The 15,259-nt window shown below is 36.7% G+C and overlaps 1 protein-coding gene across 2 annotated transcripts; it reads left to right on the top strand.

The window, feature by feature from the left end:
• Positions 1–811: 811 nt before the first annotated feature.
• On the top strand, positions 812–13,646 carry LOC103930122 (disease resistance protein RUN1-like). 2 transcript variants are annotated; one of them, XM_048588329.1, is made up of 11 exons: positions 812–1,125; positions 1,525–1,647; positions 1,733–1,802; positions 1,897–2,048; positions 2,328–2,429; positions 4,762–5,219; positions 10,669–10,825; positions 10,909–11,208; positions 11,388–12,512; positions 12,599–13,205; positions 13,322–13,646. In XM_048588329.1, the coding sequence occupies exons 1-11, from the start codon at positions 1,078–1,080 to the stop codon at positions 13,528–13,530; spliced, it is 3,351 nt and encodes a 1,116-aa protein (XP_048444286.1). In that variant the 5' UTR covers positions 812–1,077; the 3' UTR covers positions 13,531–13,646. The 2 variants fall into 2 exon arrangements, with proteins under 2 accessions (XP_048444286.1, XP_048444285.1); XM_048588328.1 differs by lacking the exons at positions 812–1,125; positions 1,525–1,647; positions 1,733–1,802; positions 1,897–2,048; positions 2,328–2,429 and having other exon boundaries at positions 3,736–5,219; positions 9,727–10,825.
• The last annotated feature ends 1,613 nt before the right edge of the window (positions 13,647–15,259 follow it).

The following is a 15,259-nucleotide window of genomic DNA, read 5'->3' as shown; positions in this document are numbered from 1 at the left end:
CATCGATCAGACAATAATTCACTGTATAAATCATTTTTTCAACTTTAAAGTGTGGCTTAAAAGGAAGCTTTAAACAAGTAGCAAAAATTTCATATTGAAAAATAAAACCTATTTCATGGATATTACAAGAGCCATTATTTTGAAAAACACACCTTTTGGTTCTCCACTGCTTGACTTTTAAGAAGATCTTCGTCCTTGTGACGATTCAGATTCTTTAAAATATCTCTGCGATGGAATAAACAAAACCAATCTAGGCCAAAATTGACTTATTCGATTTGATTATGTTCATTGATTTTTCTGTTCACGTGTTTACCCCTACTTGCCATGTAGTTTTGGGGGTGTTCTTCTCTTTAGAGCATAGTGCTCTTCTCTTTACACACAACTTTCAATTTTATGCTTCTTAAATTAAGAGACCATTTGATAAGCATTTCGTTTTTAGTTTAAAAATATAAAAAACTAAATGGAGATTTCAAAATTTGGCCTACAATTTTCGCTTTTGATTTTCAATTTTAATTTTTTCTTTAACAACTGAAAACTAAAAATAGTTACAAAAAGAATTTTTCAGTTTTTAATTTTCAAAAAAAAAAAAAACTCCAAACTCCAAACTATAGACTAAAAATTAAAAAGTGAAATCAGAATGGGCTCTCAACAAAATTGAAAAAAGAAGGGGCTTAATTACTGAATTCAAAGCAGGGCTTATTAACGCTATGAGGCCCAATGGATCCACATAAATATTTTTCGTTATATTATTTTTAAATAAAAACTAAAACTTCTTATTTACAAGTTATCGTAGTAGTAGGATTGTTATTTTATTTTATAAGGAAAAAAAAAGAAAGCAATGAACAGCTGCACATAAACTAAATTCAAAAAGGAATGAAATGAAATGAAATGAAGAGGAGTGGGAGACATAACGTTTAATTCAAGATAAAGAAAGAAAGGTAATCGCGTTTCCAAAACCAAAAAAGAAAGAAAGGTAATCGCACCACGACGGCGGCGACGTGGCGGTCATTTAACGGAAAATAACAGACAAATCAGCCTCCAGATCAAGTCTTACCGCTGAGCTCCGACCAACCGTTGATGGAGGCAATCAGGAAGCTCAGAGATCAGGTCGCCAAGCAACAGCAGGTACTCTCTCTCGTTTGATTCCGAATTTGTATTTCTGTATGGATTTTGATATGAACATAATCTGCGTTGATTGCGAGATACTGAGATTGCTTAATGAAATAATATTTATATAATTGTTCGAGTTGAATTGGATCGATTCGAATTCGAATAGATTTTTCACTATTTCTGCTCTGTTTGGGGATGTGTTGGAGTGTAATGTTGCTGAATTTCTGAAATTTTGAGCTAGGCGTTGCTAATTACTTATCGATTTTCGGATTTAATTGGATGCTTAATTTTTAAATTTTCGGAAAACTTCAAGCGAAAATGGCATATAATTCAACGTTCTATGCTTCGTTAATGCATAAGAGTTAGTCGAAGCTTTATCGAGTTTGCTTTTGATTATTTTGTGAACACCGTCAGGCTGTGTTCAAACAATTTTCTGGTGGCATATATGGGGGATCGGATAATGTTGCCTCGGATGAAAATGAATTTCAACAGCATCAGAAACTCGAGAAGCTGTACATATCAACTCGTGCTGCCAAGGTTGCTACGCTTATTTTTTGTCTGTGCTTTAAACGAGCATCACGTTAGTTGTGTTACCTATCGTTTTTTGCTTCTTCTTTAACAGCATTACCAAAAGGAAATTGTCCGCGGAGTGGAAGGTTACATTGTGGCCGGTTCAAAGCACGTTGAAATAGGTATGTTGCTTGAAATGCGTTGTCATTTCTTGGGAGTTTGGATGTGAATACATGTTGGTTTTATCAGTTGCTATACATAATACTTTTTCAACAGGTACCAAGCTTTCTGAAGATAGCAGGAAATATGGTTCTGAAAAGACTTGCACCAGTGGTAACACACTGGCGAGAGCTGTACTGAGTTTTGGAAGAGCTCGAGCCCAAATGGAAAGAGAGTGCGGAGTTCTACTTAAAGCCCTTGGCACACAGGTTTAAGTTAAATTATTACTATACAATGCTTCATGTTAAGTAAAAATTAAATATTGCCAGGGCCGGTTTCATACAAATGGAATTTCAACTGACTAATTTCCGTGTGCATTTGATCATTTTGAAAGAAATTTACAGTAAAAATTGTTTCCATTTTCATGTGTGGTTCAAGAACTGGACTGCTTTTTGTGTTGTTATGCATCATATGACAAACTGGTTCACCGTTTCTTTCTATAGGTTTGCATAATAACTCTTTCTGTGCTTATCAATTTGCCTGTGTAGGTTGCAGAGCCTTTAAGAGCAATGATAGTGGGAGCGCCCTTGGAGGATGCTAGACATCTTGCTCAACGATATGCTAGAATGCGGCAAGAAGCTGAAGCTCAGGTATATGCAGTTTCTTCTGTTTCCTACCAATTTTATACTACAGTGATTTTATATGTTACATGGTTATCGTACATTTTCTCGGTTAACTTTTTTTGTTTTCTTTTAAAAGTGTTTGTTCATTTTGAGACAATCATGCATTGGTATTCATAGAGAACACAAAATCTTAAGATGTTTAATGTAAACTTGTTGAGATTGCTTCATTACTTGAAGCTTTGTTGTAATTTGGTTGTTGGTTTTTTTATTACTCCTTCAGATTTGTCTATATATCCTTTATTTGGTTGTTGACAATCTCTCCACATACTAGTAGGCAATTTCTTATAACAAGCTGTGTTCGATATATCCTTTATTTCCACCATTCTTATCAACCGGATGGGGAGAGATTGTCTTTGTCTCACAAACCCATAATGTGGCAATCGTCCATTAGAAATGTAACATACGTTTTGAAAATTGTGGCAAATATTGAATGAGTAATGACGCCTCTAAAAATAAAATTAAGTTATCTGAAAGAATCTCTCATAAAATAAAATAAGAAAAATTAATAAAAAGAACTTAAAAACTTTGAGTTTTAACGATAAGAACAAAATAAAAAGTAAAATGAATTGTACCAGGTTTGACTTTTTATTGTAAAAATGTGATTTTTCGTTAAAGTAAACAATATCGTAAACTTTTCGTTAAAATTTCCAATAAAGTAACAAAATAATCAACAAAAGTACCAGTATACAAAATTGGACATTTTTCGGCGTTGAAATGAAATATGAAAGGAGATCAAGTTGATATTATTCATCCACTTTTTTTTTTTTTTTTTGAATAAACGATATTGTATATATTAAGAAGAGGGAGTTGGCTAAGCCTCACAATGAGCTAGCAATAACATGGTTCAAATTCGCATTTGACGAGAATCAAACCTAAAACTTCTCACTTACAAGTAAAGAGAAATACTATTAGACTGTAACATTATTCATCCGCTTTTAAATAATGAATAATCAAGAAAAACATTGGATGGGGTCCCCCTCTCGTCACTTACCACTAGTGGCCATCACTTCCCTAAGCAAAAGAGATATTTCCAATTGCTTGACCAAAACAAGCATTGACTTGGCTGTCCATCCATCAATAATAGGTCCACATCTCAACCCAAATATAATGACGTCAAAAGAGAGGGGAAAATGAGAAGGAAACTCTGGAGGGTAGAGGGAAGGACAAGGAGAAAAGGAGAAGGGAAAAGTAGAGAAGGGGAAGGAGGAAAATGAGAGGAAATGAGGGGAAAATGGGAAGGAAACTCTGAAGGGTAGAGGGAAGGAAAAGGAGAAAAGGAGAAAAGGAGAAGGGAAAAGTAGAAAGGGAAGGAGGAAAATGAGAGGAAAATTCGGAGAATAGAGAAAATGAGTAGGAAAAAGAAGAAAAGCGGAAAAGAAGGGAAAATGTGAAGGAAGCTTAGGACTTAGGAGGGTAGAGGAAAAGAGGGAAATGCATAAAAATAAAAAATAAAAAATCATTATGTCTACTGCCGGAAGGGAGCAAAATGCTCCCAACTTCCCTTGTTTCTTACGTTGTAAATTATATTTCGTATAATGAGAAACCAATATTCCTACTCCGAGGATATAGACACAACTTGCCGAATCTCGTTACTATACAACAAGCCTATAACTACACAACAATTCGATCAATCACCTTAAGTTCAACCATACATATACCAAGATTCAAATTTTTATAAACTTTCGTGATGAAACTAACTGAACATTACAAGTGCCACATTATTATGTGGTTATATCAAGTTTTAAATTTTGTCTCATAACCACATCATCTTTAGGATAATCAATCTTGCAGTTGAATATATAAACCTTTGATATGGTGATATTGGAAACACTAGTTGGTGGGCTGATTGGTAGAAATGGTTTCAACAATTTAAGGACGAGAAATGAGCATTGAGCAACGATCAAAATATGTTTCCTTTTATCACAAAAGATGTTTGCGCAATTAGAAGTGCATTTTATCACAAAAAGATGATCAACGATCAATATAATTGTTATTTATTTATAAAATCACACATAAAACAAGAAGTAATCTTTTCTTTTTCTTTTCATCTCTGCCACTAGCAGCCGACCATGACTTACAGAAACGCTTTATGGGTCAACGGATGGGAACGACCCATTTTATAATTGTTTGTAAAATTTTCTGGAAGTAGATGGAAAGGACCCAATTACATATTTCCCCTGCTCACGGACATTTGCATTGCACCTAGCAAACACCAGTTTTTTTGTTTGTACATCGATCCACATCAATGGCTCTTGTGAAAACATCTCCAGGAACCTCCTCTGATTCCAACACTTTTCAGGGTTATCGCTACGACGTGTTCTTGAGCTTCAGAGGCGAAGAAACTCGCAAGACTTTTACCGACCACCTCTACACAGCCTTGAACAATGCAGGATTTCTTACGTTCCGAGACGACGATGAACTTGAGAGAGGAGAAGATATAAAGCCAGGACTGCGGAAAGCGATCCAGCAGTCACGAACTTCTGTTGTCGTGTTTTCGAAAGATTACGCATCATCCAGTTGGTGTCTTGATGAGCTTGTGCTGATCCTTGAACGCAAGCGGACCACCTCGGACCATGTAGTTTTACCAGTCTTCTACGATGTCGATCCGTCCCACGTGAGGAAGCAGACAGGAAGTGTTAGAAAAGCATTTGCTAGAAGCCAGAAAAATCAGTCACCGGAAAAGGTGGAGGGATGGAGGAGGGCACTTGCAGAGATTGCAGATCTAGCAGGCATGGTCTTACAAAATCAAGCTAATGGGTAACTTTCATTATCTCCATTTCTCTTCTCTTTCTTGGGTCAATTTGATGTATGATCCGTAGTGACCTAGATTTTTATATATTTATTAATTCAATCTCAGTAGTGAATAATAATCTCAATTTAGGTCAACTTAAAGAAATCACACTCAACTCAACTCAAGGATTAGTCATTTTCCATGTTAATCTACTGGTTTCTAGTTGCTTAAATATTTTTGAAAGCTGGTGTGGCAAAAAGTTAGGATGTGATATGTAATGTATTTGTCTATAGTTCGTATAAATTATGCGATGTATTTCTTTTTTTTTTTTACGAAAACTAATGAAAAATGTTTGAGTTTTAACGATAAGGACTTAAGAAAACTAATGAAAAATGTTTGAGTTTTAACGATAAGTACAAAATAAAGGGTAAAATGAATAGTATCAGAATTGATTTTTTAATGTAAAAATATGATTTTTCGTTAAAGTGAACAGTACCGAGAGCTTTTTGTTAAAAATTTCTTTTTTCTTTTTTTTTTTTCAATTTAATTTTGTCAGCAATCCTCTTTTTACTTAAATATTTTTGAAAGCTGGTGTGCAAAAAAGTTAGGATGTGATCTGTAGTGTATTTGTTTATAGTTCGTATAAATTATGCGATGTATTCCTCTTTTTTAGGAAAGCTAATGAAAAAGGTTTGTGACACACCCCGACCCAGAAAGTCCACTTGGACCCTAAATCGAGCTGTGCTGGCCGACACTTGGAAGGTGACGAAGCCATAAAATGTGATAGTGCATAAAAAGTGAATAAATTTGAATCTAAAAGTGTCTAAGTACCAGAGTGCGCTACGAGTGGGAGCGAACCCATTTCACACGCGATGTCAGAGCATAAGTAAGGTACAGTAGTGTGGGTAAGAATCATACCCTAAAAAATATCCATCAATACTAAGATTCACCACAGATTCTTGTCGATACAAACTCAGCAGCTAAAACCTGGAGGGCACCAAACAGAAGGTGTGAGTAAGCAATAAAACCAAGCTTCCCAAAGTTACTACCTCTCTAAAAGTAATGCCCCTAAATGTAAAACCCGTATCGTTTTCCATAAGACAGTACAACATATATACATATATCCAAACCATACTCAGAAATGACCAAAACCACGGTTTGCCATCAAATCCACCATACATTAATAAGTAGGCCAAATGAACTAAATCAATACAAAGTGATATATCAGTCAGAGTCATCTAAAATGACATGTACAACTTATCCGTATCTCATCAATCATGGCTAGCATATAAGTCGGAGTCACCTATAGTAACCTGTACGACTTATCCATATCTCATCAATCCTGGCTAGCATATAAGTCGGAGTCACCTATAGTGACCTGTACGACTTATCCATATCTCATCAATCCTGGCTAGCATATAAGTCGGAGTCACCTATAGTGACCTGTACGACTTATCCATATCTCATCAATCCTGGCTAGCATATAAGTCGGAGTCACCTATAGTGACCTGTACGACTTATCCACATCTCATCAATCATGGCTAGCATATAAGTCGGAGTCACCTATAGTGACCTGTACGATTTATCCACATCTCATCAATCATGGCTAGCCAATAGCTCAATAAGTATACCTGCACACGAGTCGAAACCACCTAAAGTGGTCTGTACGACAGGACTGGGTGTAAATAAATACGCTCAAGTGCTACGATCACATGAAGACTGGGCGAATAATCGCGGGTCACCTACGAGTCGGAACCACCTAAAGTGGTCTGTACGACAAGACTGTGCACCTACCTTGAATCCAAGGTGAGCGTAAGGTGCGGGAGGTGAACATCACGTGAAGGACTGTGCCCTGGCCACGGGCGGGAGCACTAACACCGGGGTGCAGGTTTATGAGCTCTCAATGCATCTCAATATAACATGTGGAACTCATGGCAACCAGTACGACAGTATCGAAGTTGCCTAACACATAACTGTAGTCATGCTATAACTCAATCGATTCAACTAATACCATAAACTCACCTGAACTTACCTAGGTGTCCTGAGTTTACCTTTGCACTTGAAAGCATTCCCAATAATTATATGCAAGTAATATACATATGGATATATCATGATGCAATCTACTACTCAACCATGTCGTAGCATTTTCAATTATAAACAATATGGTGTGAAGTGTACAATCAGTAACGCCCTACTCCCAAACTACTTATTTTCAGGGATAATTATCCATGACAACCCAATTAACTCTAATTTAACTAACTAATTCACAAAACTAAAACTTGTCTTTACCAATTTCCTTCGCATTACTCAATTTCCCAAGCAAGGCTTTTGTCTCAAATATTTTATGGCTACATCTAACGTCTCGTTAGACTGCCTACGTACCTTAGACAGGGATCAAGCCATTCGTAGTTCATATAGTACTTCAAGCATTCACAATAATTATATATGAAAGTAATATGCCTAATCAATTTAAAAGTGTCGATAGAACTCTCAATAATATGCACAATAAAAAGGAAAAGATCCACTCACCTGGAGTCCACGCTATACTTCTCTAGCGCACGCATCGAGGCGTCCTGAATGATCGGTCCCTGTGGCCAATTATCAAATCACATCTCAGAACTCTTATCCGTAGAATACGTAATTCACATAAAACACAACCTCAACGACATTCTAAAATAGCTTGAGACCCATTGACCACAAGTCAACCGTCGATCAAAGATCGACGGTAGGGTTTACAACCCTGTATAACTTGACCCGGAAGATCCGCATATCAGATTTCCAATCCGCAACTCCCAACGATCCACAATATGTTTCTAGAATAATATATTAAAATTTCATTACGATCCAACGGTCAGATCTCCGCCAATTGCCTAAAACAAGTGGCCGTGAACATTTATTTTACTAACTTACAAATCCAATTCAGGAAGATCCATAAGTCGGATTCCCGATCCATAAATTCCTATGATCTTTAAATATTACGTATTATAATGTATCCAATTTTGGTGACGATCCAACGGTCGGATCATCGATTCACATTTTTATCAAGTAACGTATCGTAACGAATTTAGGTTCCAACTATCAACCTACGTCATTCAAATGAAAAAACTGAATTCAAGACATTTGACATAGCCTAAAAATAGCATTGGCGGCCCACTGGCCACGCGCCGCCGCGGGTGGCGGTCGGCCGCCCCGACTCGCCGGAAAATCCAACTATTTCCAAAAATTCTCAAACTTCACAAAAATGAAGATCTCAGAGAGTGGAGCAACTTTCATACCTTCCACGAAGTCTAAAAGTGGACGGAAGATGGTCAATTTTGCCCACAAAGCCGGCGGGTGCCTAAAACTTCCCGACGTCGATTCGTCGTCTACGGTGGTCCAACGGGGTCAAGATTGGTTGGGTTTTGCTCCTGGGATGATGGGCTACAAAGCCCAAGTGGTGGCATCGGCCATCGCTTTGCCGATTTGCCGGAAAATCGAAAAGGGTGGCCGGAGCACCATTGATTTTCGTCAACTTTCGTGGCCTCAAACCGTCTCATACCATGGTTAATCAAGGTAGTTCTTGGGTGGGTTTTGTAGAGGGGAATGAGAGCTTCAAGATGGTGGTGGTGGCATCGAAAAACTCCACCGGAGTTGGCCGAAATCGGCCTTGGAAAATGGGTGGTCGCGAGTGGGAAAAACCCACGGGAAAGCTGGGATTTTTTTTTTTCTTTCTTTCCTTTTTCTGATTGGGCTTCATCTTAAATAACCAATTTCTGATTGGGGATTTAATTTAATTAACACTAAACCTTGAATAACCAATTTCGAACGTCCGTAACTATACCGTTATAATCCGGACTCGCAAACGGTTTTCGCCTATGCGTTCACATCCACGAGTATTACGAGAATATGTTAAAAGAATAAGTCATACGTCTCTCTAGACGATGGTCAACAGAAGTCAAAGTCCTTGCCTCTAGGGCAATTTCGTAAATTCACGCTTTTAAAATAAAATAAAAACGTAAAATTTGGAACGGGTTGTCACAGTTTGAGTTTTAACGATAATGACAAAATAAAGGGTAAAGTGAATAGTATCAGAATTGATTTTTTAGTGTAAAAATATGGTTTTTCGTTAAAGTGAACAGGACTGAGAGCTTTTTGTTAAAATTTCTTTTTTCTTTTCTTTTTTCAATTTAATTTTGTCAGCAGTCCTCTTTTTTTTTTCTTTTTTTTTTCTTATTTAAACAAAGGCAATCAACATATGTTTTAATTATCTAATTTCCCCAATTCCTTTTTCATTTTGTTTGCAAAATCAAGCTACTGGTTTCCAGTTGCTTAAATTTTTTTGAAAGCTGGTGTGGAAAAAAGTTAGGATGTGATTTGTGATGTATTTGTCTATAGTTCGTATAAATTATGTGCTGTATTCCTTTCTTCTTCTTTTTTTCAATTTAATTTTGTCAGCAGTCCTCTTTTTTTTCTTATTTAAACAAAGGCAATCAACATATGTTTTAATTATCTAATTTCGCCAATTCATTTTTCATTTTGTTTGCAAATTCTTAGGTACGAGTCAAAGTTTATCAAAAAAATTGTTAAAGTGATAGGAGACAAGTTAAGTCGCATGCCATTGAGTGTTGAACCAAAATTGATTGGAATTCAATCTCAAGCGGAACGCATCAATTTGTGGTTACAAGATGGATCAAGTGACGTTGGTATATTTGTTGTGTATGGCATGTCTGGAATAGGGAAGACAACCATTGCAAAACATGTTTACAATTCAAACTTTAGAAGCTTTCAAGGAAGTAGTTTCATTGAAAATATCAAAGAAACAGAAGATCGACCAAATGGCTTAGTTCATATACAAATGCAACTTCTTTGTGATATTTTGAACGACAGAGAAGTGAAAATACACAGTGTTAGTGAGGGATTAATTAAGATTGAAAGGGCCATAAGCTTTAGAAGAGTTCTACTTGTTCTTGATGATGTTGACCAAATGGACCAATTAGATGCAATCCTAAGGATGAAAGATCATTTTTATCCGGGAAGTAAGATACTAATAACAACTAGGCGTGAAAGGTTGCTAAAGGTAGATCAAGTTACAGAGTTGCACAGAGTTCAAACTTTGGATTACAATGAATCATTAAAGCTTTTCAGTTGGCATGCTTTTGGCCAGGACAATCCCATAGAAGAATACATGGAGCACTCAAAACAGCTAGTGCAACATAGCGACGGACTTCCATTAGCTCTAAAAGTTTTGGGTTCTTCTTTATCAGGGCAAAGTATAGGTGTATGGGAAAGTGCATTGGAGAAGCTAAAAGTTATTCCTGATGGTGAAATCATGAATAAACTAAGAATAAGCTATGAAAGTTTAAAAGATGACCATGACCGGAAATTATTCCTCCACATTGCTTGTTTCCTAATAGGAAGGAAGAAAAGTTACATTGTTAGAATATTGGATGGATGTGATTTCTATACAACCATTGACATTCAAAATCTCATTGATAGATGCTTGGTGACACTTGATGAACACGGCAAGGTGAAAATGCATGACATGATTCGTGCTATGGGAAGAGAAATTGTTCGCCAAGAATCAGAAGAGCCTGAGAAACGTAGTAGATTATGGCGCCATAAGGATTCTTTCCAAGTATTGAGGAAAAAGAATGTAAGAAACATGCCTTTTATGTCTATATATGTATTTCTTCTTGTGAAAATTATGCATAGTAATGTCTCTTTTTTTCCCTTTAGGGTACAAAAAAAATCCAAGGTCTTGTCCTGGATATGCGTAACCATCCTGCAAATAGTCCAATAAACACAAATGAGATAGTCTTGGAAACCAATGCATTTGCAAGGATGTGCAATTTACAACTACTCCATCTTAGTCATGTACGACTGGATGGATGTTATGCAGATTTCCCTACAGAATTAAGATGGTTGTGTTGGCTTGAATTTCCTTTGGATTCTATACCAATTGATTTTCCTTTGGAGAACGTAATTGTTCTTGAAATGCAATACAGTAGCTTGAGACAAGTATGCAAAGGAACAAAAGTATGTTACTCTATGCATTTCAATTCATTTTCCTTATTTTGTTAGTTTTTTATTTGTTGACTAACTCCATGTGTTAAAATGAACTACTATGTTTTCTTTAATTCGATGACTAATTTCTTATCTTAGATACTTATTTCATTGTTCTTTTTTCTTTTCTTTTTTTTCCTCTGTTTCCACAGTTTCTTCCATCGTTGAAGATCCTTGACGTCAGCCATTCTCATGGCCTTAGTGAAACGATTGACTTCTCACTTTCCCCCAATCTAGAGGAACTGATTCTTGTAGATTGCACAAGCCTGAAGAATGTTCATGAATCGATTGGAAACCTGGAGAGACTCGTGTACTTGAATATGAAGGATTGCAAGAATCTTAAGATGCTTCCGAAGAACATGTGCATGCTTAAATCACTTGAAACGCTCATTTTATCTGGTTGCTCAAATCTTGATGAGTTTCCACAGTTTCTTCCATCATTGAAGATCCTTGACGTCAGCCATTATCATGGCCTTAGTGAAACCATTGACTTCTCACTTTTCCTCAATCTAGAGGAACTGATTCTTGTAGATTGCACAAGCCTAAAGAATGTTCATGAATCCATTGGAAACCTGAAGAGACTAGTGTACTTGAATATGAAGGATTGCAAGAATCTTAGGATGCTTCCAAAGAACATGTGCATGCTTAAATCACTTGAAACACTCATTTTATCTGGTTGCTCAAATCTTGATGAGTTTCCAGTGGAGATGATGAAGAAGATGGAGTCTCTGAAAGTTCTTGAGACAGATGGAATTCCAATAAGTGAATTATGGCCAGAAAGAAGTTCAGCTATCTTGAGTTCTTTTCCATGCTCTTTAGTAGAGTTAAGTTTGAAGGGGTGCAATCTTTCTGATGATGTCCTTCCTATGGATTTAAGTAATCTATTCTACTTGCGAAGACTACATTTAGATAAGAATCCAATTTGCAATTTGCCAGTTTTCATCAAAGGTTTGAGAAGGATCGATGAACTCACTTTCGAGGGTTGTGATAGGCTCGAATCACTTGTGGGGTTGCCGGAAGTACACCAATGGATAAGTATAGCCGGATGCATATCATTAAGAAAAATAACGTTTCATTCCCCTGAGAAATGTTGTCCAATATGTGTGGGTGACAACTGGAATCTTGTTGAGTGGGAGTGCTATTACAAGTTAGAGCCCATTGATAGAGTTGAAGTGGAAATGATCAAACTTTTGGGCTTGTGCAACTTCGAATCCATGCCAGTTGTTCGAATGCGTAATCCACACACATACAAGGATCCAAAAGAAGTCCCCGTCCAGGTGCGCCTCTCTTTCTCTCTCTCATAAGTCTTTTGTTTTGACAGAAATGACTGAGTAATGTTGTGATGATTGTGGCAAATACATAGGGACTATATCAACGTGGTATATTCAGCACGTTTTTTGTTGGGAATAAGGTTCCAGGCCAGTTCAGCTATAAAAGTACCAAGTCCTCGATATCTTTTATTGTCCCTTTACTACTTGCTAGTCACCGAATTCGAGGCTTGAACATCTTTGCTACCTATGCAAAGGAAAATTCAAATAATTATTTTACTATGCCTAGAATTGCTCCAATAATGATCAAAGTGAGAAACAAGAGCAAGGGTCTGAAGTGGATCTATAGCCCAGTATTCTATGGTATCCCAGGTGACGGAGAAGATATGATATGGTTGAGCCATTGGAAGATGGAGAATAAAACAATATTACAATGTGGAGATGAAGTAGTGGTTTCGGTAATAACCGGACCACGTGACTTGTTTTGGGTAAAGGAGTTTGGTGTCGAGCTTGTGCAAGAGCACCAAGAAAAGATGAGTACCCAACACAACACCAAATCAGATCCTAATTATCCATTTGTTATCGGTGGAGATTTGAAGACGTGGAAGTGCATACCGGGAATATACTACCTTGGCACTTGGACAAGAGAAGATGCTGATGACATTGATATCCTCACCATGGACTCTGATGAAGAAGACACAAGTATGTTGTGTTGTTGTATTGCATTCAATTATACTCCATCCAAACACTTCCAGGTGTGTCCGTATTCATTTCAAAAACATTTCCAATAAATTTTATGTTATTTGTATGTTTTTCAGACAAAGAAGGGCAAAAGGATGAACCTGATTACACAATTGCAAAGACGAGGGCTGCTAGCAATAACTGTAGCCTGAGAGGCTGGAAGGTGCGCCTCACAGCTGTTGGCTTCTTTTTCGCGCTTGCTCTAGTAGGTTGGTCCTCCATCTCCCAAAAAAAGAAGCGAGTCAGCGACACTCGTCCACAAGCTCACCATGAGTTTGTAATTTGACTTGATATAGATATATCTTTGCATTCCTTGCTCTCAAGATGTTTTCTACCTTCAAAACTTCAGGTTCAGAGCTAAGCACTCTTAACCGCTTGAGTTATAAAAACCCCTTGCAACTAGATACCGAAGTTCAAATGTGTTCAACACCATCAATTATAGCATAAAATACATCAAGCATTAGTGATACTAGCAGAGTAGCAGTAAATAAGTAAAACAAAAAAATGCTTCTACACATGGTAAGGGAAAGACTTTGACATAGGTATCTTTAGCAATAACGGGCATTTTTTTTGGAGGTGGGGTAAGTGACGAAGTTACAAATCGTAATTGTCGTTTACAACAAAATCATTCTTAAAAACTCGGCTCCCCATTGAAATTGTGTAAATTGCATGAATATCAATACAACATATATTAGATAGAATAAATATCAAATAAATTAACGACAGGCAATTTCTTAACATGAGATCCAAGGACTTTACAGTTGGTTCATCCTTGCATCGCTCTTACACTACAGAAGCTGGTTTCTGCTTCTTCAACCTGAACAAATTATTGAGGTCAAGAATTATAGAAGGAACGGCCATAGTCTCTGGAGCTATGAAATTTACTATCTTCTCATGAACATTGTATCTGCAAAAGCATAATGCAATAAGCATTCAACAATCTAACCTAGTTTGCTCAACAGATGCTCAAAGATATTCCAAAACAAAGTCACAACAGTTTCACATAGGGAACCGAAGAATCTATTGATACCTTATCTTGCAACTCTTAGAGGCTCTTCTGTCAACAATCTTCCTCTTCTAAGCATGCAACTTTTTAAAGAATAAAAGGCTTGTCTCTACGAATAATCAAATAGTGCAAAATCATAATCAATAATCAATAGAAGTTCAGGATCTATTAGGTTCCAAGCCCACTATTGAAAATCATGTTCATCCACTCTACACATCCAAAGCAGCAAACTAACTAGGATACCAAGTTGGGAGGATACAATCATTAACAATTTCAAAAGCTTTAAATGTAATCTGAATGCATGTGTTTTGAACTACAAGAAATCTTATAGATTGGGTAGACCGTATAGTATATCACATTCAAATGCAATTATTCAAGTAGATGAAGTATGAGATGCCCTAATTGTTTTACCAGAAGATGCTGGATCAATTGTTGGCAAAACTCAAAGTTATCCAAAAGTTCGAGGTCAGCATAATCTTGTGCACCAGCATCACATTGTGTCTCCTATCAAACTAAAGGACTAAAATTACTCAATTTGTGCAAATAGAAATATAAATTTTATAACACATCAAAGAGATAATTAAAGCGTACCTCATAGGCTGCACATCCAAGTGGGCAAACAAAACAAAATTTTAAATAAAGCCAATGGCGCATGAAGAGTATTGAAACACTCACGGCCCTTATTTTGAAAAATAAAACCTATTTCATGGATATTACAAGAGCCATTATTTTGAAAAACACACCTTTTGGTTCTCTACTACTTGACTTTTAAGAAGATCTTCGTCCTTGTGACGATTCAAATTCTTTAAAATATCTCTGCGACAGAATAAACAAAACCAATCTAGGCCAAAATTGACTTATTCGATGTGATTATGTTCACTGATTTTTCTGTTCACATGTTTACCCCTACTTGCCATGTAGTTTTGGGGGTGTTCTTCTCTTTAGAGCATAGTGCTCTTCTCTTTACACACAAGTTTTAATTTTATGCTTCTTAAATTAAGAGACCATT

This window comes from the organism of the source record quoted next, unplaced genomic scaffold (assembly GCF_019419815.1).
Source record: "Pyrus x bretschneideri cultivar Hongxiangsu unplaced genomic scaffold, Pyrus_bretschneideri_v1 Contig28, whole genome shotgun sequence".
Taxonomy (NCBI): Eukaryota; Viridiplantae; Streptophyta; class Magnoliopsida; order Rosales; family Rosaceae; genus Pyrus; species Pyrus x bretschneideri.
Note: the sequence above shows the minus strand (reverse complement) of the source record. Positions and strands in the feature narration are given on the sequence as shown.